This window comes from Meles meles, chromosome 6 (genome assembly GCF_922984935.1).
Source record: "Meles meles chromosome 6, mMelMel3.1 paternal haplotype, whole genome shotgun sequence".
In the NCBI taxonomy this organism is placed as follows: Eukaryota; Metazoa; Chordata; class Mammalia; order Carnivora; family Mustelidae; genus Meles; species Meles meles.
Genome location: NC_060071.1, coordinates 33,461,557 through 33,487,303, shown reverse-complemented (window position 1 = coordinate 33,487,303; position 25,747 = coordinate 33,461,557). Strand labels below are relative to the sequence as shown.

General features: G+C 42.7%; 1 protein-coding gene across 7 annotated transcripts in view; it reads right to left on the bottom strand.

Annotated features, from left to right (window-relative positions):
* Positions 1-297: 297 nt before the first annotated feature.
* Positions 298-25,747, bottom strand: part of SIN3A (SIN3 transcription regulator family member A) — a 76,629-nt gene continuing 51,179 nt past the window's right edge. For all 7 annotated transcript variants that reach the window (XM_046007668.1, XM_046007675.1, XM_046007670.1 and 4 more), the window contains 6 exons: positions 23,479-23,648; positions 18,682-18,855; positions 14,683-14,775; positions 13,693-13,787; positions 5,076-5,283; positions 298-2,858 (listed from right to left, as the gene is read on the bottom strand). In XM_046007668.1, the coding sequence (XP_045863624.1) occupies positions 2,628-2,858; positions 5,076-5,283; positions 13,693-13,787; positions 14,683-14,775; positions 18,682-18,855; positions 23,479-23,648 (971 nt within the window). In that variant the 3' untranslated portion in view covers positions 298-2,627. The remainder of the gene's footprint in view (positions 2,859-5,075; positions 5,284-13,692; positions 13,788-14,682; positions 14,776-18,681; positions 18,856-23,478; positions 23,649-25,747) is intronic.

Below are 25,747 nucleotides of genomic sequence, written 5' to 3'. Positions count from 1 at the left end.
GCTTTGCGCCGCGATAACGGGAGCTTCCTCCAACATATTCTGTGTATATAGCCGTCACTTATCCCCAGAAACCCTGGATATATTTTGATGTGATGGCAGATCAGTCATAGCATTCAAGATCCCACTTGAATAACGTTATTTCACCACACAGGGCTGGAGAGTTCAGAAAAGCCACAATGCCAGAAATCTCTCCAATTTCATCCTTACCCTAGTAGTCCATCGGCAGTTTCTTTTCCCCCCCTTCTAGGATTGCCAAGCAGTGCGCTTGTCTATAAAATCATTACTAAGAAAAATATATACACGTTAGCCCTGATACTTTAATGGAAATACTGACCAAGTTCACATTTCAAGTGCAAATAACAGGGAAAGGGGACTAGTACAGAACACCAAACATGATTTAAACTAAAGAGAACTCACCGCTATAACACAGACTGGGTTTAGAATTTGGAGTTATTTTCAGAGGGCAGGAGGGCTAAAGATGGTGCTTGTAAAAACTCTGGCTGTAGGTGAAGCTCCCACTTCTTTGGGTTGCCCTGATGGTTTGCATTTTCTCCTGAACTTGGCCCTGAAAGCAGATCCTGATCTACCACAGGCAACAAGTGGGGTGCCCCTGGTCAGATGCCATCAATTTCCCCCTTTCTTGAGCAGAGGGGGATAGGTGGGGAAACCTGAAGATCTTTCCCCTCAATCAATAACACATCACTATACCTCCAAGGCAGGCACTGCCCTAGCTTCACCCTATTACCTCCTCCCACAAGGCTCTGTTACCACCCCCTACACTTTGGGGCTCAGAGTCTCCTGTTCCTTCTGCAACAAAAGTCTAAAATAGGAGAAGTGTATACCATGTGTTTTTAAAGTTCAGAAGCCCCCAAACTTATAGTTTTTGGTGGCAGTGTTGGGGGCTTTTAAGCAAACAAAAACCACACAAAACACTACTGCTTACTTAATGACAGACTAGGGTAATAGTTAATGGAGAATAAATCTACAGAGTACTGGGAGGGGTTCAGTTGGCCTTTGTTCAGAAACTCCAGGCTGAAGACCTATAAAACTTCTACTCACTCAGTTTAAATGTCTGGTCTATCAGTCTAAATTTATGTAATTAAAAAAATATATATTCCATTTGCAGTTGCTAATAATGTAGCAAATCTCTCTCCCAACCCCACTTACACCACACGCCTTGTACGCATTCCCTTCAAATACTGCTTTGGTATTTAAGTCGTTCACCCCCATTTCCAATTAAGGATAAGAAAAACAACACAGAAATGCAAACTAAATAGCAGGACAACTGCCCAAATAGAAAATATTTCCAAACAGTTGAAATAAGGAGAAAAACATGTACTAAAAGAATGAAGTATTCTATTTTAAAAATTTGGAATATTTTGATTTGAGACAAGTGCAATGAACTGCTAACTATTTAAAGCAAATTCTCGTTTGTGCTGAGGGTAAGGAACTGAAGCCCAAATCCCTGTTCCACAGTAGTTCTCCCGTGAGGACAAGGGACTTGGGTTGAGAGTTCATTCCTTCAATAAGAACCAAGCTTTATTTATTTACAAAAAAAAAAGAAGAAAAAGAAGGAGAAGAAGAAAGAAAAGAAAAAAAAATGAAAGAGAAAAAAAAAAAGTTGGGGCAAGGGGGAGACAAGTTTTACACAAAAGTACTACAACGGTAACTCCCTTTGGTAAAAAGTGTAATAAATGTCTCGTACATCTGTTCACAGGTACTAAATCTGAGCCACATAGAACTATGGTACACAAGAAGCTAGAGCAGTTATGCTAGCACATCAAAGCATATTTCTTTTAATAAAAAATCGACAGTATGTACATTATTTACAAAAAAAAAAAAAGAAAAACCAAGTTAAAATTGTGTGTGTGTGTGTGTGTCAGAGAGTAAAGCTGGTGGATGGCACTAGGGTAGACTAGTAAAGAAGCAGGTACAAAACAGTTCCACGGGAGCTAAAAAGGACGACGGATTTGAACTTGCTGAGGTTGAGAACCAGAGGAGAGTGTAAAGGGTGGGCAGCGAGGGATTCGTCAGGAAAAACCCACAAGATGATCAATCCCAAAGCCAAACTGCAGGTCCCAGATAAAATCTAATGGGTGATCTAGATGTGCTCGAGTGACCAGGAAGAAAAAGAAAAAGAAAAAAAAAAATCAAATCCAGTTTTTTTTCCTTTTGGGGGAGGAGAGGAGCAGTGACCATCAGAGTTACAATCCATCTGAGCGGTGAGTCCTTCCCCAGTCTGTCAGTGCACGCCCATCCAGTCAAGGTGTGAACAGCGGCTGGCTCCTTCATCGAAGGTCAGGCCCCAGGAGACTCCAGTCTTAGCTCTGCTGGTGTGTGCAAGCGAGCCACGCGTCTCTGTGCTTGCACGGATTTCCTTCCCTTCCAGGGCAGGCTAACACCCCAAGCCCCTTGGGAAAAGTTCCAGCTCCGGCTTCATATGGTATCCACGTTCCTTCTATGCAGCCCACTTGGTGCCAGGTTGCACCAGCCACACACTGATCAGGTGGCCATGTCCCAGAGAGGCCCAGTGAGGCTTGAAAGGCATCTTCCTTGTTTCTTCAGTGTGCGTGAGTGCGCGCGCTCCCCACACACACCCCCCTCAGTTACCTGCTCCGGCTCTGCCGTTAAGGGGCTTTGAATGCTGCGCCGTATTTGACACGGTACTTGTTTATGCTTACAAAGTGCAGGGTCTCTGTGTCACAGGTGGTGGTACAGGGCACCAGGCCCTCCAGCCCCTCACCCATGAGCCACTTGCTGGTCTCTGCTGCCATCTCACGGGGCACGTGCTCCTTGGTCCATTTGTCCACCCAGGCCTGGAACCTCTGATGTAGCCGCTTGCTTACACGCTCATGGGACTGCGAAAGAGAACAAGAAAAAAACTGTGAACTAAGACAAAAACCAAAAAAATAAATAAAACCAAAAAAACCCCTCTTCAAATACAAAGCCTAATTTTCTCCGAAAGTAGCAGGGGAAAAGATGTGCGGTCAAGCCTTTGATACTACTGGTTAGTTAGGAGTCTCTATTTAAAGAAGAAAATTGAAAAGAGGCTAAGAACACAGAGCAGGTGCAGAGTTGGAGCCCATAAAGCCCCTAAAGAAATGTCGAAACAGGGTCTTAGCAGAATGAGCTCAATAGTTCTCATTTTTAACATTCAACTAGGGAACCTGATAAAAATACAGATTTCCTCGTTTTCATCAATGCGAATTTTTATAAACCCGCTTTCCCTTCACGGTATTACTCTGCCCTGCCCAGCAGGGCATGGGGCACAGCAGATCTCCAGGGGAGGTGTATGTTCCTACCTACCCAGCCACCAAATATTTACCGATGCCTATGTGTGAGGCAGAGTAGGGATGCCAAGATGAATTCAGTGCTACCAGCTCCTGGAATAATCTGCACCAGACCCACAACACACAGTGTCGTGAGGGAAATCTATTAAACCACCTATCCAACTTCTCCCACTTGAATGACCTGTAGTCCTTTCATACTTCACCAGTCCAAAACGCAGTGCTTGATGTGCCCCCAACTCCCTTCCTATCAACAGATTATGCCCCTAAACTGCCCATTTTCTCAAGCAGAAACAAACAAAACCAAAAACCCAAACAAGACCAGGCATCATCCTTGATGTTCTCCTTTCTCTTACCCACTCATGTCTATCTGATCATTACCGCATCCTGACAACTCTATACCCAAACTGTACTTCTGATCTAATTCTTACAATTCCACTGCCACCCTGCTAGCCCGGGTCACCATCACATCTCACGTGGACAAGAGCAATCTTTTGAGCATTCTCTGCCTTTCCAACTTCATGCCCCAAATCATCCCCACTGGGATAAATAGCAGTCCAAGCCATCCTGGCAACAACATCCCCATGTACTGCAAACAAAATCCAAACCATGGTCTACGAGACTAGTGATGATGTCTCTGCCCACCCTCCCTCTGGCTCAAGCCACACTGATGCTTCTAGTTTCTCACACATGCCGAGTCCTTTCCTCCCTTCTGGCATTGCATTTGCTGGTTACCTTCATCTAGAAAGCACTAACCCTCAACTCCTCACCAAGCTGCATCCTGGTCCCTGTTCCAACCTCAAGGGTCACCTCCTAAGGGAAGTCTGCCCCCACACAAACAGGGCTTGCATGCCAGCTACCCACAATCGCCTCACCTAGTTTCTCTCCTTCATTGTGCATATCACACCATTTCATATGCTCTACTTCATGGCTGTGCCCCAGGGCCCAGCACAATCCTGCTCCAAAACTACACCAGAAAGCTTTCACAATCGGGACGGCATGCAAGAACAGACAGAATTCATAAGCAATACCATGTGAAATGCCAAAGGTGAGAGGAGCTTTGCTGAGGTGCTACTGGCTGCTGTGGGTTGAACTGTGTCCCCTGCAAATCACTGTGTTGAAGTCCTCCTGTCAGTACCTCAGATTGTGACCTAACTTAGAAATAAAGTTGTTGCAGATGTAATCAGTTAAGATGCAGTCAGACATTAGGAAGGGGGACCTAGAGTCCAGTATGACCAGGCCCTGAAAGGGGGACACTGGACACAGGCACACAGGGAAAAAATGCTGTGTGAAGCAGATGAGGGCATGGGTTCGAACCAACTCTGCCACACGTCAATTTTTGACTTTTAGCCTCCAGAACTGTAGGACAATAAATTTCTGTTGTTTGAGGCACACGGTCTGTGGACCTTCATTCTGACATCTTTAACAGACTAATACAGGGGTGCCTGGGTGGCTCAGTGGGTTAAAGCCTCTGCCTTCGGCTCAGGTCATGATCCCAGAGTCCTGGGATCGAGCCCCACACCAGGCTCTCTGTTCCCCGGGGAGCCTGCTTCCTCCTCTCTCTCTCTGCCTGCCTCTCTGCCTACTTGTGATCTCTGTCTGTCAAATAAATAAATAAAATCTTAAAGGAAAAAACAAAAAAAACCAGACTAATACACCTGCTTACTCAACAACTCACCACTCACAACAAGCGGCAGTTCTCAGAAAGGGAAACAACCAGAACCCTGTGGTAGCCGGGGGCCCAGCCGGGGAGGAAGGGCGCGGAGACAGTCCGCGACTGGTTCCTACCTGATGAGCCCGGAGCAAGGCTGTTCTCCGGTACATGTAGTCCTCTGACTTGATCACGTACACCATCTTGTAGGAGTTCAGCTTGAATCTACACTCCAGTTTATCCAGGCTATCCACATTCTCCATGGTCTTCTTGCTGTTTCCTTCCTTCCCTTCCTTTTCCTGCTGTTCTCGACCACGCTGACATTTCCGGATTCGCCTCAGATTCCTACAGAGCAAAGAAGTCCTACAAGATCAGAGCTCACCCAGATGCGACTTCCCATGAGTCCCCTTCAAAGGGGTTCTCCTTATCATATGCCTTTATAGCACTTATCATAATTTTAGTTACATAACCAGATATATATATATATATATGTATGTATGTACACTTTTTAGTTACATATACTTTTATATTTTAAAAAATATATACTTTATACATACTTTTAGTGTATATATATATATATATACACACACACACATACACTCTAAACTTATATATATTAACTATACATCTCTCTCTCCAATGGTTTCATTGTTAAAAAAAAAAAAAAGAAGTAACAAATGCAGAGATACACAGAATAAAAGGCAGAAATCTTCAACCTCTCCTACCCCAGATTCTCTGAATCCCACATGCTCCAGGAGAGGTAGGCACTGAGAGCAGTTTTGATTTTAAACCTCCTAAGTCTCTCGGAATTCACATACATAATCACTCACTATAGTTCTGCTTTGGGATGTTTTTAAAGACTAAAGATCATACTATATATTTTATTATTCTCCGTTTTTCACTTAATGCGAAGATTTCTTTCGTTTCACCAAAGATTCTCTTGAACTGCTGCCTTAACTGAACCAACCCTTAACAGGAACCAGTAAGGGCTCCTCACATGAGCCACGGAGCAAAGATGATTATTCAAATGCCTATTTTTTTCAATTCCCCCCAAAGATGGTACATAACTCCTGTATCTTATATATACAGTTAAGAGGACAATTCACATGAATGGATGCCCTGGAAGGTGTTTAAAGCTGAATTCTCTCCAAAAGCAAGCAGAAGAAAGCTTGTCAGCGAGACAGTTACACTGTTACTAACACTTTGCTATGGCAACAAACATTGCTTCAGTGAGTATCTGGTATACATGTATTTCTGTAGGCCTGCAGTTCTTTGGTCCAAGGACTCTTGGGGGCCCCCAAGACTCTTTTCAGGAGATCTACTATTTTCATAATAATACTAAAACATAAAAATACTGAAACATATATAAAAAACTTTTTTTCCTATGTTAACATTTACACTGGCAGTGCAAAAGTAATGGTGAATAAAAATGCTGGTGGCACCAAAATGTCCTTAGAAACCTTTATATTCTTCTCGGGCTGTGTTCTGGCAATTAAGAGAGGAAAGCTGAGGGCACCTGAATGGCCCAGTCAGTTAAGCATCTGCCTTTGGCTAACGTCATGATCCCAGGGTCCTGGTGATTGAGCCCCAAGTTGGGCTCCCTGCTCCGTGAGGAGTCTGCTTCTCCCTCTGCTATTCGCCGTGCTCATGCTCTCCCTCTTTCTCTCTCTAAATAAATAATCTTTAAAAAATGTTATCTGCGGGGCGCCTGGGTGGCTCAGTGGGTTAAAGCCTCTGCCTTTCGCTCAGGTCATGATCCCAGGGTCCTGGGATCGAGCCCCGCGTCGGGCTCTCTGCTTGGCAGGGAGCCTGCTTCCTCCTCTCTCTCTCTCTGCCTGCCTCTCTCCCTACTTGTGATCTCTATCTGTCAAATAAATTAAAAAAAAAAAAAATCTTAAAAATAAATAAAAATTTAAAAAAATGTTATCTGAATCATATCAAAAAATGGGCAGAAGATATGAACAGACACTTCTCCAATAAGGACATACAAATGGCTATCAGACACATGAAAAAATGCTCATCATCACTAGCCATCAGGGAGATTCAAATTAAAACCTCATTGAGATACCACCTTACACCAGTTAGAATGGCCAAAATTAGCAAGACAGGAAACAACGTGTGTTGGAGAGGTTGTGGAGAAAGGAAAACCCTCTTACACTGTTGGTGGGAATGCAAGTTGGTGCAGCCACTTTGGAGAACAGTGTGGAGATTCCTCAAGAAATTAAAAATAGAGCTTCCCTATGACCCTGCAATTGCACTGCTGGGTATTTACCCCAAAGATACAGATGTAGTGAAAAGAAGAGCCATCTGTACCCCAATGTTTACTGCAGCAATGGCCACGGCTGCCAAACTCCACCAAGATGCCCTTCAACGGACGAATGGATAAGGAAGATGTGGTACATATACACGATGGAGTATTATGCTTCCATCAGAAAGGATGAATACCCAACTTTTGTAGCAACATGGACGGGACTGGAAGAGATTATGCTGAGAGAAATAAGTCAAGCAGAGAGAGTCAAGTATCATATAGTTTCACTTATTTGTGGAGCATAACAAAGAACATGGAGGACAGGGGAAGATGGAGAGGAGAAGGGAGTTGTGGGAAATTGGAAGGGAGATGAACCATGAGAGACTATGGACTCTGAAAAACAACCTGAGGGTTTTGAAGGGGTGGGGGGAGGGAGGTTAGGGAACCAGGTGGAGGGTAATAGAGAGGGCATGTATTGCATGGAGCACTGGGTGTGGTGCAAAAACAATGAGTACTGTTATGTTGAAAATAAATAATTTAAAAAAAATTTTTTTAAATGTTATCTGATATAATCCACATTAAAAACTTTCTAGAATATTCAGTCTCTAAGAAAATCTTTTAAAAAAATGAGGAAAGCTGGTTTCACTTAAGAATGTACACGATGGGGGCACCTGGGTGGCTCAGTGGGTTAAAGCCTCTGCCTTTGGCTCAGGTCGTAATCTCAGGGTCCTGGGATCAAGCCCCGCATTGGGCTCTCTGCTCGCCGGAGAGCCTGCTTCCCCCTCTCTCTCTGCCTGCCTCTCTGCCTACTTGTGATCTGTCAGATAAATAAATAAAATCTTTAAAAACAAAAAAAAAAAAAAAAAGGAATGTGCATGATGTGGATGCCTGGGTGCTGTCAGTTAAGTGTTCAACTCTTGGTTTCAGCTCAGGTGATGATCTCAGGGTGAATCAGCGCAGAGTCTGTTTCTCTCTCCCTCTGCTTCAGCTCCTCCCTGCTGCTCTCTCAAATAAAAAAATCTTTTTTTAAAAAAAGACTTTATTTACTTATTTGCCAGAGAGAGGGAGCACAAGCAGGGGGAGCAGCAGGCAGTGGGAGAAGCAGGCCCCTTGCCTGATGCAGGACTCGATCCCACGACCCTGAGCCGAAGGCAGACGTGTAACCAACTGAGCAACCTAGGTATCCCTAAACAAATAAATCTAAATCTTAAAAAAAAAAACCAACCCTTGATGAAGCAGTAAACATATTTTGTCAAATCCCAGCCCCTTAGTATACATCCTTTTAATATGCTGTGTGGTAAAATGGGAACTACACATATGGCACCCTAGTGTGCCAAAGCACTGCCCGAATGGGAAATGGGTCACTATTTTTACCTGAAGGAACAACGTACTAATCATCGTGGAGTACTGGCAGCTATTTTTTAAAAAAATGAACAATGAAGGGGCTCCTGAGTGGCTCAATCGGTTGAGTGTGGGACTACTTGGTTTTGGCTCAGGTCATGACTAAGGGTCATGGGATGGAGCCCGAAGACCAGGGCTGGTGGTCCATACTCAGCAAGGAGTCTGCTTGAGAGTCTCTTCCTCTCTCTGTTCCCCTCCCCCATTCATGCACTCCTCCTTCCTGTAAATAATTAAATCTTCAAAAAAAGTGTTACCTGATAAAACCCACATAAACAAAAGCTTTCTGAAATATTCAGTCTCTAAAAATGTAAGGGATCTCAAGGACAAAAAGACTGAGAACCTCAGCTCCAACAGCTGTAAGGCAAATTATTAGAAACCAAAGTTATAAGGTAAAGTTCCCATACATTTTTATTGCCCTGGCCCCAGAATGATGGTATCAATTTGTACTTTCCCCACAGAATATGAAAGTGCTTTCCTAGGCCACACCCTCTACAGCACAGGTTATAAATCTTTTAAAAACTTGGCCAACCCGGTGAGAAATACACGGTATGCTTCTTGTACTACTCCATAACCCTAGAGACTAAGCCTGTTTTGTTGAAGAGAGGCCTGGCACAGAATAGCTGCTCCACGTCTGCCGAATGAATCAAGGAATGAAGAGGCTGGCCAGGACCGTTTTGGCTCACACCCCCCTTTTCCATGTTCTGATTAGAACTCAGTCTAATAATAATAACAACACAGATCTTCCTTGACTTAGGGGCTACAGCCCGATGAGAAGTTGAAATTATTTTAAGTCAAGTGCATTTTATCTCTAACCTACTGCATGAGCATCACAGCCTAGGCTACCCCACTTCAAAGTGCTCGGAACACACTTTAGCCTACTACTGGTCAACATCCTCTACCACAAAGCCTATTTTATAATAAAGTGCTGCATATGTCATGTAATTTATTGACTACTGACTGGAATATGCAAACAAACTGGCTGTATGGGCAGAGCATGGTGCTAAGCATGTCAGTTCTTGCCCCTCGTGCTCCTGAGGCTGACTGGGAGCTGCAGCCCCTGCCCAGCATCTCAAGAGGACTGCACCACAGATCACTGGCTGGGAAAAGACCCAATTCCAAATTCAAAATGGCTTCTAGTGTGTGTCTTGCTTTTGTATCATTGTAAAGTCCAAAAATCATTTAAGTCCAACTATCCTAAGTGGGGGACCATCTGTATTGGGATAATACCTTTCTGGAAATCTAAGACCTGGGATTTCAATTCTGAGCTTCTGGGAAGGAAGAAAGCTACTCTATTACAGCACAACCTTTTTTCTACTTCTGCAACTCCATTTTCATCCTCACAGGACCAACAATACACTGGCCATAAATAGAGAGGACATTTTTAAAATCCTGTGAAGTGAATATAGCAGACCTAAGACTGCTATCTTTTATGAGTTCTTTCTACTATCTTCAAAAGAGAGCTTTACTTCATTATTTTTAAAAAATGTAATTCTAGTATAGTTAACTACACAGTGTTGTATCAGTTGCAAGTATACAATATAGTGATTCAACACTTCCAAACATCACCCAGTGCTCATCATGACAAGGGCCTCCTTAATCCCCATCACCTATGTCACCACCACCCCCACCTCTAGTGACCGCCAGTTTGTTCTCTATAGTTAAACGAGTCTGTTTCTTGGTTTGTCTCTTCCTTTCCCTGTGTCTGGTTTCTTCAATTCCACATATGAGTGATATCATATGGTACTTGTTTTTCTCTGACTGACTTACTTCACTTGGCATAAAACTCTAGAATACTCTCTATCTACACCCATGTTGTTGCAAATGCCAAGATTTCATTGCTTCTTATGGCTGAGTAATATTCCATTGTATATTACACCCCATCTTCTTTATCCATTCATCTATCGATGCACACTTAGGCTACTTCTGTATCTTGGCTATTAGAGATAATGCTGCTCTAAACATAGGCATGCATGTAGCCCTCTGACTTTTTGGATTCTATGAGGTAAATTCCCAGTAGTGCAATTCCTGAATCATAGGGTAGTTCTATTTTTAACTTTCTGAGGAACCTCCATACTGTCTTCCACAGTGGCTGCACCAGTTAGCATTCCCACCAACAGTGCAAGAGGGTTCCTTTTTCTCCATATCCTTGCCAACATGATGTTTCTTGTGTTTTTGATGTTAACCATTCTGACAGGTGTTAAGGCAATGTCTTATTGTAGCTTGGATTTGCATTTCCCTGATGATCAGTGATGTTAAGCACCTTTTCATGTTACCTGTTGGCAACCTACAGGTCTTCTCTGGAGCAATGTCTGTTCATGTCTTCTGCCTATCTTTTTTTTTTTTCTTAAGATTTGAGAGAGAGAGGAAGACCAGTAAGTAAGCCAGTGCACCCATGTGTCATGGTTGGGGGAGGGCAGAAGGAGAGAGAAAATCTCAAAGGAGACTCCCTGCTAAGTGTGGAGCCAGACACAGGGCTTGATCTCATGATCCTATGATCATGACCTGAGCCGAAATCAAGAGTTGCATGCTTTATGTACTGAGCCATCCAGGTGCCTCCTGCCCATTTTTAATTAGATTATTTGGTTTTGGGGGGTGTTGAGTTGTGTAAGTACTTAATATATTTTGGATACTAACTCTTTATCAGGTACATCATTTGCAAATATATTCTCCCAAAACAGCATGGAGGTTCCTCAAAAAATTGAAAATATGACCCAGCAATTGCACTACTGGGTATTTACCCTAAAGACACAAATGTAGTGATCTGAAGGGGCATGTGCACCCGAATGTTTATAACAGCAATGTCCAAAATAGCCAAACTACGGAAAGAACCTAGATATCCATCAACAGATGAATGCATAAAGAAGATGTGTTATAGGGGCACCTGGGTGGCTCAGTGGATTAAGCCGCTGCCTTCGGCTCAGGTCATGATCTCAGGGTCCTGGGATCGAGCCCCGCATCGGGATCTCTGCTCCGCAGGGAGCCTGCTTCCTCCTCTCTCTCTGCCTGCCTCTCTGCTTACTTGTGATCTCTCTCTCTGTCAAATAAAGAAATAAAATCTAAAAAAAAAAAAAAAACTGTTAAAGAAGATGTGTTCTATATATACAATGGAATATTATGCAGCCATCAAAAGAAATGAAATTTTGCCATTTGCAACGACGGGGATGGAACTAGAGGGTATTATGCTTAGCGAAATAAGTCAATCAGAGAAAGACAACTATCATAGGATCTGATATAGGAATTTGAGAGGCAGGACGGGGGGGGGGGTCATGGGGGTAGGGAAGGAAAAATGAAACAAGATGGGGTCGGGAGGGAGAAATCCGTAAGAGACTCTTAATCTCATGAAACAAACAGGGTTGCCGGGGGTAGGGGGGTAGGGAGAGGGTGTTTGGGTTATGGACATTGGGGAGAGTATGTGCTATGGTTAGTGAAGTGTGTAAGCCTGACGATGTATAGACCTGTATCCCTGGGGCTAATAATACACTAATAATACGTTATATGTTAATTTAAAAATTTTTTAAATTTAAAAATTAAAAAAAAAAAAAAGATCTTCTCCCATTCTGTAGGTTGCCTTTTAGCTTTGTTGATTATTTCCTTTGCTGTGCAGAGCTTTTTATTTTGATATAGTCCCAAGAATTTGTTTCCCTGGCCTCAGGAAACTTATCTAGAAAAATGTTGCTACAGCCGATGCCAAAGAAATTACTGCCCATGCTCTAGGATTTTTATGGTTTCAGGTCTCACCATGTAGGTCTTTAAAACCCATTTTGAATTTATTTTTGTATATGGTATACAAGTGGTCCAGTTTCATTCTTTTGCATATAGCTGACCAGTTTTCCCAACACCATTTGTTGAAGAGACTGTCTTATTCCCAGTGGATAATCTTTCTTGTTTTGTCAAAGATTAACTGACCATATAAATCGTGGTCAGTTTTCTATTCTGACTGGGTTTTCTATTCTGTTCTATTGATCTATGTGTCTGCTTTTGTGCCAGTACCATATTGTTTTGATTACTACAGCTTTATAACATAACTTCAAGTCCAGAGTTGTGATGCCTCCAGCTTTGCTTTTCTTTTTCAAGATTTGGCTATCTGGGGTCTTCTGTGGTTCCATACAAACTTTAGGATTACTTGCTCTAGCCTTGTGAAGAACCCTGGTGGTTTATTGGTAGGTATTGCATTAAATGTAGAGACTGCACTGGGTAGTGTAAACATTACAATATTTCTGCTTCCAATCCATGAGCATGGAATGTATTTCCATTTCTTTGTCTTAATTTTTATCATCAGTGTTTTATGGTTTCCAGAGTACAGGTCTTTCACCTCTTCAGTTACATTTATTCCTCGGTATCGTATTACTTTTGGTAAGACTGCTGTCAAGGTTGTCACTTAGCTGGGTTCTGAAATCTGGGATTTTGCGAGTTTTCACCATTCCCTAAGCATTAAAAGAGGCTCAATGTACCTAAACTGTTCACAAAAATATGTGGTTTCATCTGAAAACCTGCTTTCTTTCTGGGAGTCTGGAATTTTGGTACATGCTAGGCAGACAGTGCCTACATGACTATCACCCAATAAAAAACCCGGCACTGAATCTCCTAATAATTCCCTGGTAGACAGAGTTTCGAACATACTGTCATTTGTTGCTTGGAGGAATTAGGAGTGTCCTGTGCGGCTGCAATGGAAGACGGCTCCTGGAAGCTTGCACCGGGTTTCCTCTGACTTTGTCACACACACCTTTTCCCCATGCTGATTTAGCTCTGTACTCTTTCGCTGTAACAAGTCATCACTGTGAGTATGACTACATGCTGAGACCTGTGAGGATTCCTCATGAATCATCAAGATTTGGAGACCGACACACACTCCTATCCAACCCAGGAAAGTTACCGCTGATTCTCGAAAGTTCTCACTTCTCTGATGCCTTGGGGCACATGCTGCAGGTAAGCTCATGCATGAAAAGCCATCGAAACCTTGGATTAGTGTCCTCAGTGTCCTTGCTGATCAGCAGACAGAACAATGAACTGAGTAAGCGAAAACCAAGGATCTGAACGTCATTTAACTTTGTGTTCCTCATCCCTGTGCAAGTATATGCGGCTAATGTGTGACTCAGTTCACTTACCTCGGGAGAAATACTGGTTTCCGTGCCAGGTGCTCACGAAGCTCGGGAGAGGTAGTATCGGAATTCATGTATCGCTCCACATAGTCTGACCAGCGCTAGGGTTACAAACACAAGATGGGGGTGGAGAGAGAGTACGAACACCAGACTCCATCCTCCTCAGGTATTCTAGCAAATTCTAGGACTAAATTGTCAAAAATCCTTAAATTTTAACATCAAAAAGATCCTTCCATAGTGACATGCTGTTACTTGGTATTGACATACAGCTTTAAATTCCTGTTATGAAACAAGACCCAAAGTTTGTCCGAGATACTTTAGAAGTTACCAGAAGTTGTAAATGGGTAGAAACTGGCTCACTGACAAATTTTATTTCCCCACAGACGGTTTTGTTAAAGAATAAAACATACAGTGGCAAATGTCTGAAAATCAGTATCTTTCACATTAAAATCTGGATTTCTGGCATCTCAAAAAACTTTTTTTAAAAGATCTGGCAACCAGGAGCCAATATTCCCACAGAACAACAATCTCCCTTCCATGGCCCCTCAACATCACACACAGGGCTTGTGTCTCTTGTTAACTTTACCTGCTAGGCCAGGCTATGGTAACCACTCTGTGGGGCCGAGAACTCTTGGCTTCATCAATCCCAATAAAGAGTAAACATGACACAAAATCAACATGATACTGGCCAACGACCTCATCTGTTGTTTCTTATACTTTACAAGAAAACAGGAAAGGTGCCAACCATGAGACGTCCTGAGAAATGGCTTTACTGACAGCTAACAGAGATGGCCATCAACCCTAAGTACCTACCACTAGACAGCACTTCCCTTCCGCTGAATACATACATGGCTTGAATGGCCTGTACCTGAAGCATCAGGTTCTGACCTGTAATAGGCCTGAGGCTGTCCTGACCTTCTAAAAGGCCATCACTAGGTAGTCTCAGGATAGGATGGCTCTCTAAGCACACAGTTTCTGCAGTATACTTGTCCGTACCTCTGCTTCTACAGGGTCATCCGAGTTCTCCTCTTCTGTGTCCAGGAGCTCAATGGTCAGCTGAACCTGGCCCTGGCTCTGAATAAACATAAGCTGCAAATAAGAAACCAGGATGTAAACAAAAGACCATCTCTTCCAAAACTATAACCTAGCTGCTAAGGGTTGGGAGGTTGGGAGGCAATAAAGCTATAAAGCTTCACTCTAATTGAAAAGATGAGGCAGGTATCCAAAGTTTAGGAGGCAGGTGACTAAAAAAAGGCCAAAGTCCAATCTTGCTACCAGCACAATGAAAGGCTAGAGCAAAAAGTACGATTTTCATGTCTCATACCTCCTGTATTAGCTGAGCAATAATCAATGTAAGAATGTTTCAAACTTACTTTGTTCAGTGGAAAGAAATATGACATAAAGCCAGAACCATAAAATGTCAATGCCATTTTACCTGATACCCTCATTTCTGGAACTTAATACAAAAAACCGTTAAGCCAACAGCATGAAAGAAAAAAGAGAAGGGAAGGAAAGGAGGAAGGAAAGAGAAACTTTTTAAAACTAAAGTGAAGCAGAAAACATCAAACCCAACAGAGAGCCGTAATCAATTCTACTGCCATAATGATTACTACCCAAGGGGGCACCTGGCTGGCTCAGTTGTAGAGCATGTGACAGTCGATCTCTGGACTTCAAGTTTGAGCCCCACATTAGATGCACAGATTATTTAAAAATAAAATAAAATAAAATAAAAAGACTACCCAAGCCATCATACACACTGTGGCCTAAGGAACACAAAGCATCAACATATTAACAAAGTTATCTGCTGTAATGGTTATCAATCATATTAAAAGTTCTTAAAATTCTGAGTTCTAACATTTGTATGGTTTTTTTAAAAAATTCGTATTTAAAAGTAACACTGGGGCACCTAGGTGGCTCAGTGGGTTGAGCCTCTGCCTTCGGCTCAGGTCATGGTCTCAGGGTCCTAGGGATGGAGCCCCGCACTGGGGGAGGTCTAAGTTCAGCAGGGAGCCTGCTTCCCCCACCCCCGCCTGCCTCTCCATTAAAATGTAACATTCGGGGCGCCTGGATGGCTCATTGGGTTGGGCCTCTGCCTTCAGCTCAGGTCATTATCTCAGGGTCCTGGGATCGAGCCCAGCATCGGGCTCTCTGCTCAGTGGGGAGCCTGCTTCCTCCTCTCTCTCTGCCTGCTTCTCTGCCTACTTGTGATCTCTGTCAGTCAAATGAATAAATAACACCTTTAAAAAAAATAAAATAAAATGTAACACTCAGGGATGCCTGGGTGGCTCAGTCTTTACGCGTCTGTCCTTGGCTCAGGTCATGATCCCAGGGTCCTGGGATTGAGCCTCACACTGGGCTCCCTGCTCAGCGGGAAGCCTGCTTCTCCCTCTCCTGCTTCCCCTCCTTGTATTCCCTCTCTCATTTTCTCTCTCTCTGTCAAATAAATAAATAAAATCTTTAAAAAATAAAATAAAATAACATTCAGGGATACTTGGCCGGCTCAGTTGGTGGAGTGTGCAACTTGTGAGCTCAGGGTCCTGAGTCATGCCCCACACTGGGTGTGGAGCCTACTTAAAAAAAAAAAAAAAAAAAAAAAAATGGAAAGAATATGGGCGCCTGGGTGGCTCAGTGGGTTGGGCCGCTGCCTTCGGCTCGGGTCATGATCTCAGGGTCCTGGGATCGAGTCCCGCATCGGGCTCTCTGCTCGGCAGGGAGCCTGCTTCCTCCTCTCTCTCTGCCTGCCTCTCTGCCTGATTGTGATTTCTCTCTGTCAAATACATAAATAAAATCTTTAAAAAAAAAAAAAAAAAAAAAAAATGTAAAATATGTACATCCTTTGACTCTTTGATTTCATTTCTTGGTCTCCACCTCAAATTCTAACCTATGTGCACTAGGATACAAACAGTAGGATATAGCACTATATGAGAAAGTAAAAAATGGAAATTGTTTCAATGTTCACCCTGAAGGGAATGATTTTTTTTTAAGATTTTATTTATCTGAGAAATAAATTTTGAAGATTTTATTTATCTGAGAGACAGATAGAGAAAAAGGGTGAGCATGGGGAGGGCAGAGGGAGAGAGAGAATCTCAAGCAGACTGAGTGTGAGATCAAGAGTCAGGTGCTTAATCAACTGAGCCACCTGGGTGTCCCAGGAATGACTGTTTTTAAACTATGGTATATTTTTAAATTATGGTACATTTTTACTCTTAAGAACAACAAAGCAGTTGAAAAAATGAGCTCGGTCTATATAAACCAAAACAGAGAAATTCTAAGCCATACTAAGTGAAAAAACCACAATGTAGAATATACAGCTTAACGTCATTTATTTCATATATATTTATATAATATTATATATATATTATATAATAATTTCATTTATTTCATATATATATACACGTATATATGTAAAGGCACAGAAGAGGGTCTGAATGGATACGGAGAGCCAAAATGGCTGAGTTCTTAAAAAGCAGTGTACAATGTACAGAGAATCAAAATGGAGAGGAGGCTGGGGCTCAGGGTTGGGTAGGGGATCTGAAGGGCTGCTTATGCTTAATGTTAATCATATCAAATTTTACTGTCCACATGAACATTTTAAAGGATCACTGACATGATATAATTTTCTTGGTTACTAAGCTTTTGTTTCTGCTATTCCGTCTGCTACTCTGAAAACTATTCTTATCCATAGGGTGAGTCTATCCATTCCTTCACAGGCCTTCACCACGCAATGTCATCCATAGTTAAGTAACTGTGCTTGGGGACGGTAATTCTGCTCCCCATGAAACAACACACACTGAACTTCTAACAAACATTTATAGGTTTCAAACTCTGAAGAAGAAAAAAAAAAAACGACCCTGAAAATCTTAGGAAGTGCCCTCTGTCCTGCGAAGAGTACAGGTGATGGATTAGAAACTACAGAAACAGCTGAAAGTAAAAGCAGACAACAAGTGGACGATCTGGGGTCGGATCAGTCAAGTACACAGAACACACCCAGTAAGGATATGTTAGCTCTCTCTGCTCGGCCAATACAAATCTTATTCTGGGCCCCTGGAACCTGCCCTTCTTATGTAAATACATACAAGTTTTGTTCATTACATCTCTGCAGTCACAGTACACATAGTTTTATTTCCTTTCACCTGATACAGTATTTTCATAATTTATGATTAACTATTACTGGCTGCAAAATAAGGCACCTCGCATTCACACAATGGGCTGCTAGTAACCATTTCCACAGTGGGCTGTATGTCTAGGTCGTTCCCAACTATTTGCTTTATTAACTAGCAACAACAGTGCGGTAACGGTGGAAAATGGAAACAACCTAAATGCCCAGCAAGATAGTCATAATCCTCCATAAAATAGTCAGGAAAAGATGAAGACCCAGGTGTTGCTAAGTGAGCAAAATAAACTACAGACCATTCTGCCCAGTATACTCTCTTTCAAATCCAATAAAAGCACAGAAAAGTCTACAAATGTCATCAGTAATTATTTCTGGGAAACACTACAGGTGATGATTTCCCCTTTTCTCTGCATTTCCTATCTTTTCTACAAGGATCATGGATTATGTGTATTAGCATATTTATTTATTTAATTTTGGGGGGTGGTTTCTACTCTTAATGTGGGGCTCAAACTCATGACCCTGAGATCAAAAGTTATATGCTCTTCCAAATGCACCGCCAGGTGCCCTTCTGTACTAACATTTTTAAACAAAGCATTATACTACTAAAAATATTCAGAGAGAAAAGGACAGAATATGAAATTGTAAAAATCATATATAACAACTTTTTAAAAGATAAGAAAGTAACAGATCGTCCATGGGAGAATTTACTTCCACTTTTCCGTGTTTTTCATTCCCTCCATTGAGCTCAGAGGAACTCTAAGAAGTTCGAGGGGTGGCATTACTGCATCAAAGCATCCTGATACAGCTTTGATTTCTGATGGAGATCGTTCCAACAACATACAGTCACCAGCATGGTCCTGGGGTACATGAGTAACTCTCACCTTGAAGCAATTCTCATCTGACATGAGTTGCTCAGCCTTCCGCTGGTATGTTGACTCCAAAAGATTCCTGGACGTCTGCGTGTTCAGCTGGCCTCCTGTGGCCCCATTATTGTTTTCTGCCAGGTAAAGGTCAGTCACCTGCACACAGATTTCATCACTCACGATGTGCTGCAGCTGCAATCAAGCAAAGGCAAGTCATCAGTGAACCAAGAAAATATTTCTCCGTTTCATACAGTCAATCTTCTTTTGACAGTTCCAGTGACTCAGTTCAGAGACTTTTTTTGGTTGGTTACTTTAGAAAATTAAACACACAAAACCAATATTTCATATTCTTGGAGAATAACTAAGCCTAAATCTTCAACAGTATCACTGGTCCTTGAGTAAAGCTTTCCTATCTATTTAAATGCAAAACTGGGGCACCTAAGTAGCTCAGTTGCTTATGTGTCTGTGTTAGGTTCAGGTCATGATCCCAGGGTCCTAGGATCAAGTCCCATGTGGAGTTCCCTGCTCAGTGGGGAGCCTGCTTTTCCCTCTCCCTCCGCTTGTGCTCTGTCAAATAAATAAAATCTTAAAAAAAAAAAAAAAAAAGGCAAAAGCTAAGCAGCTCATATTACTGTGCTGCTTATTTCAAGTTCTAAGGAAGTGTAAAACAATTTTACATGAAAGAAAATTCTCATGGCTTCCTGTTTTTATGGTGCTTCTTTACCATTTACAATTTGCTTTCACTCTCATTCTCATTTGATCTACACAACTACCCTGGAAAGGAGGCTGAAGGGGGTGCCCTGTTACACAGGAGACAAATTTCCATTTTAGATGAGAACACTCACTGTGTGCCAAGGTGAGGAGAGGGGCTGTGGAGAACCATGAAAGCAAGATCCCTCTCTATATTCTCAGCCTGAATACAAAGTCTGACACTCACTAGGTATTCAAGAATTGGTTGCTGAATCACTTACCCAGCGGTTCTCAGCTGAAGGAACAGAGTTAGGACTAATTTCAAGCTTCCTGACCCCTAGGCCAATATTCTTTCTAATACATTACTTATTTTTCTACATCAGATAAAAAATATTGGACTTAAATTGTAAATGTTAATTGACTCAATTTCAACAAAGGTCAATCACTACTGACTACTGGTAATTACTGAGAATATGTTGTTGTTCTCTTTTTTTCCCTAAAGATTTTGTCAGAGAGAGAGAGTGAGCACAAGCAGGGGGAGCAGCAGGCAGAGGGAGAAGCAGGCTCTCTGCCAAACAAGGCACCCGATGTGGGACTCGATCCCAGGAACCTGAGATGGTGACCTGAGACGAAGGCAGACGCTTAAGCAACTGAGCCACCCAGGCACCCCATGACTCTGTTCTTAAACTATCTGATGACTAGAAAGTTGAACTGTTTAGTTTCCATTTTCACAGGTCATGACTGTATTTCTTTTTTTTTTTTTTTAAGATTTTATTTATTTATTTGACAGAGATCACAAGTAGGCAGAGAGGCAGGCAGAGAGAGAGGAAGGGAAGCAGACTTCCTGCTGAGCAGAGAGCCCTATGCGGGGCTGGATCCCAGGACCCTGGGATCATGACCTGAGCCGAAGGCAGAGGCTTTAACCCACTGAGCCACCCATGACTATATTTCTATTGTGTAATAGAAATTCCCTCAAATGAAACTTCACTCATAAAAAAATGCCAGAGAATGTGAAAAAACATATACAAGAAGAAAGCAAAATGTTAACTGCAATATCAATTTGTCTATTTTACTTTAAAATTCTCAAAAACCACTAAGCCATTCTATTTTTAGGAAGATACATCCTTTTTGAAGTGCTAGTAACTATGACAACTACTTATTTTTAACATTTAAAAAAGTCTTAAATGACAAGTATGTGTATTTGTAGATAAATGGACACAGTACAAGGTCAGAAGGGTGACTGATCTGACAGTGGTAGAGAGGCCACCAACTAGAGATAGTTACATTATAATTAGTTCACACAATGGGCTCTCAGGTGGCCAATAAAATAATGCCTATGATAACCTGATAACACAGGGAGTAGCTTAAGATACACTGTTGGGGGGTAGGCAGTGTAAAAAAAAGCGTATCTAAAGCATTGTCCATACCACGTAGACACTTCTGGTTAAGACCTTCTTGCTGAAATAGACCATGTCACTGACTCCCATCCACACCCTCTTCTTGGCTATCTGGCCCCTCCTAGAATCTTTTTTTTTTTTTAAAGATTTTATTTATTTATTTGACAGAGATCACAAGTAGGCAGAGAGGCAGGCAGAGAGAGAGGAAGGGAAGCAGGCTCCCTGCTCAGCAGAGAGCCCGATGCGGGGCTCGATCCCAGGACCCTGGGATCATGACCTGAGCTGAAGGCAGAGGCTTTAGCCCACTGAGCCACCCAGGCGCCCCAACCCTCCTAGAATCTTTGAAAAGGGCAGCCCTATAAAATCAGGGACAAATGGAGAGCTCACGCCCCCAAGCTAGGCTGCTGAGATTCTCCCTCCTGCTAATTTGAAATGACACAGTGAATATATTTGGTGGACTTTTTACAGACGAGCATCTAGATGGAAAGGTCAAGCAACGCTGGGGCCAGAGGCACCACCATGGCAAGTCAAAGCCCCAGGGGGCTGGAGAAGCCTTGAGTACATGGCCAAATGTCCATCTGCAGAGACAAGCATGAGAATGAAGCAGATTTCCAGAAAGAAGGCATGCAGGAGAAGAAAAAAAAAACAAAAGCAAAAAAACCCCCCAAAACCCAGAAAAATTCCCAGTACAATCCCTACATTGGCCATTTTCTGAGTTCTGTACTAGGTACCTGTGAGACCACCTACCGTGTTCTTAAGACAAATCTCTATTAAACTACAGCTGATCCTTGAACAACGTGAGTGGTGGGACACCAACCCTCCACACAACTGAATATCTGCATATAACTTTTGAACCTGCCTCAAACCTAACTAGTCACATACTGTGGCCAATAAGCCTCACTGATAGCAAAAACAGTCAGTGAACAAATATTTTGTATGTTATATGTATCATATACCATATTTTTACAATAAAGCTAGAAAGTATTGGGAAAATCCTAAGAGAAAATGCATTTACAGTGCTACGCTGCACTTATTAAGAATCCAAGTGTTAGTGGACCAGTGCAGTTCAAAGGCCTGTGTTCAAGCAGCAGCTGTATTCTGGAAAAGGTAAATGTATGGCTTAACCTTGAAATATATGTTCTATCCCCGGTCAGCAATGAACTCTGGGGGAACATCAAACAGGATAAGGAGAATGAGAGGAAATATGCCTCCCAATTGAGGAGTAAGATGAGAAACATGAACATATGTTTTAAAGACACTGGATTTGGGGGCGCCTGGGTGACTCAGTCAGTTAAGCATTTGACTCTTGATTTTGGTTCAGGTTGTGATCACATGGTTGTGGGACTGAGCCCCACACGTCAGGCTCTGTACTCAGCATGGAGTCTGCTTGAGATTCTCTCCCTCTGCCCCTCCCCACCCCGCCCCCTGCCACACGTGCACGTGCGCGCTCTCTCTCTCTAATAAAACCATAAAAAACAACAACACTGTATTTGGGTTTCTGGACAAAACCTATTTCTTAAAAAGATTAGACATTATGCATTACTGACTCAAAATCATAATTGGGTGCTTCTAATAAATGGATAATTATATCTATTGTTTCAGAAACCAATCTCAAGCTTATGAAAGTTAATTCTACTGGATTTTTTTTAAAGTTGCTGTGCTGTCAGTGTGAGAGACTTTACTTCCACATTGGGATACAGAAGCACACGATAACTGGAGTCTTTATTTTACATATATCCAGATTTTCCATATATTTAGATTTGTTTGTACCCATATAATGATTTCCATCAGAAAGGCCTCTTAATGTCTTCGACTTCCAGGAAAAAAACTGAATACCTGACAACCTTCGTGAAGATGCCAAGATTCAGTTATGTGAAGTGTTCTTCCTTGACTCTGAGCAGATCCTGCAAAAGGGCGCAGAGCCATGCGTCTTTCCAAAATCAAGGCAAAAAAAAAGCCTGGGTACTTTGCAAAGAATTCCATATTTTACTCCAAGAAAACACTGAGCAACAAGTTTTTACTCCCCACAGTGGCAGTGAGGACTCTAGAACTTTCTTTGTCAAGTTTTCACTTTAAAAAAAGTGACGCACCAACAACATATTCTGATCCCTTCGGAAATTCAGAAGTCAAGGCAAAAGTGGAAACCTGACTATGTGCTATAAATTATCACAGCTGTAAAGAACATATTCACAAGTTCCTAGGGTGCCACAGGAACACACCACAAAACCAACCATGAATCTAAGTCAAGCGGAACCTCAGATAGGGAGGTAGGCATAGTATTACAGAAGATGTATGGAACCATTCCCACAGAAGGAACTTCCAATGTTAAATGAGCAAAGTACACAGAATCACCAACACCTCAGATTGGAAGCGCTCCCCACTGGGCGATCAGGTAAGAGCTGAGCCAAGACCAGGGCTCGCTCTACAGGTAGGCAGCAGGAGAGGGGCAGCACACCGGGAGAGTGCTAGGCTCTTTCAACTGTGAGGGGCATACTGAACAGAGCCAAGGACTCCATTTAGTGGCTAAAGCACTCCCACTCTGTTAACACGAGCGATCCGACATCACGTTAACCTCCCCCTTTCTGCTAGAGAGCCATACGTCCATAAACATCGCTTGAGCCAACTGCCCTTTTTTCTCCAAGAGAAATCTTGCCTTTTCTCTTCGCCTCATCCATCTTTAGGTAAGGACCTCTTCCCTCACCAAACCTAGCCTCCACTGTGCCCTCACCTGTCTGACAATGCTCTGGATTAGTTTGTCCATGGTGAAGGCAATGTAGGCGTGAATGGTGAACATCTCTCTCAGCGAATCTTCATATTGTGACGAGTCTATGTTGCCATCGAGCAGGCTCCGCACCATGTCCAGGAAAGCTGGGTAATAATCTTCCACGTCAACATCCACTGTGGAAGAGATGGGAGAGGTAAGGCCTTACCCTGCTATGAAGAGGTCAGGAGAGACTCTGATGGAAGAAGCCTGGGTAGTCAAACATACACACCACGTCAGCTGTAGGCAGAAGTGCCATCTGACAGGCGCTACAATGGCCAGTGCTGTCTATCAGAGAACAGTGACACTGCAACTTTAACGGGGGCTCTAACACTCTATCCACGCCAGAGAAACACTTCATTATAGTACAGTGGGCTCTGCCTGACAGGAGAGCAGAATGTCCCAGGGAAGAAGTTTCTTCAAAAAGTTGCTGGCTCTCCTGCTGAGAGAAGAACCTGCCCTACCAGCCTGCAGAGAGCATTCCTCACACAGGTCACTTGCTCATAAAGCTATTTCAATGAAGCATGAAGTGCAGATGAGAAAAGGCAGACAGCACCACACTCAAGCCCTGGGAAACCCCTCAGGAACAGAAAAACAGGAGCACAAATTAAATCCCCTATGAATAATGAAGTAACCTGCATTTGTCAAAGTCCTTCTGTTTAAAAATGGATTCCCAACATTGTACTTCACAAATTACATTAAATGATCTGTGCTCGCTGCGCATGAATCACTTCAACCAGCAGCTGGAATCTTATCAGTTGTTACAGAGACATTCACCTGGCAACCCGCAGAGTGCAAAAAGAAGCATAAAAGGACTGTGCCTTTAACTTATACAAGACTGATTTACTGATCTCTGGAGCTGGCAATCAAGACGGTGGCATGAGGGGGTCACTGGGGTGGTAGTTATACTGGTTCTTGATCCAGAGGCTGGTTACACAGGTATGTTCACTTTGTAAAAAAATCACTGAGGTACACAATTTGGATTTGCATCTTTTTCTATATGTATGTTGCACCTTGATAAAAAGTTCATTAAACTGAAAAAAAAAATTACAAGAACTCTTTTGTCCCTGACATCTCGTTACCCATGTTTAAAGTCTATACAGAGAAAACAGGTGGGGAGCAAAAGCTAAGTCCATCTCCATTTATTTGAAGTGTGATAGGCTCATCAAAGACATGCAAAACAGAGCATACGGTTTAAAAGCAACTGGCTTAACTTTCACCACAGAACTTCACTTTGTTCAGACCCATAGCACAGGCACAGGCTGTGCTACCAAGAGGCAGATGCTTTCATGCCAGAATAATGCTGGGAGCACAAGCCAGACTTGGGCCCATGAGCTATGATTGGTGCGAGGCTTGCTGTTACTGCTCAAGACCCAACAACATAAGCCTCAAACCAGGTTAAGTCAGTGATCGAGCCAGGATTAGACTATTTGCTTTCTGATTTCTACCCAAGCAGATGGAATCACCACTCTTGAGATCCAAAAGTTGTCTCTCTCAAGCTAGGATTGCCAAGAGAAAGGGTTTTAACATTAATATCCAGGGTCATTAGCTCTTCAACAGATAGAAAATTAGGGCCACATGTGGGCTTCTTACAACAGCAACAGTTTAGAAGTTTTTTAAAAAGATAATTCACCCCACAGATTGGCTATTTCTTCAAGGGTACAGAAGAAAGGCTCCACGGAAAAAGTTTTTGGCTCACAGCTCAAAAACCTCATTTATGAAAGGAATAGTTCTCTAGAAGCCAGCAACAGAGAATCACGTAAAGCACATGACGGCTTCCTCGGCCCACATTTATTTTTCCTTCTCCTGTGTTCTCTATCTTCATTCTTGTTCAGTCTGGTCCACTGTCTCACACCGTCTCTTGACTTCCAATCTCCTTTCCATAAACTATTTCCATTTATTAAAGAATGAGCCATGAACCTCACTGGCCAAGAAGCCCTGCCCACACATAACTGAGAAAATTCGCATCTGCCTGAGGTATGAATAACTCGGAATTTGTATTCCATCATGGAGCAGAATGGACTGTGACATTCTAGCCCCACCCTGTCCTTTAACACACTCTGCAATACCCCAGGGATCTGCCATTTGGGAAACTGATGGTGAGTGACACCTGCTCCCCAGGTGGCCACAGCAGCAGCTACTGAATGGCCACAATCCTAGCACCACACAGGGAGCTTCCCTACTCACCCCAAGCCTCCCAACAATCCTACAAGGTATTAAGGAGCACCTCCATTTC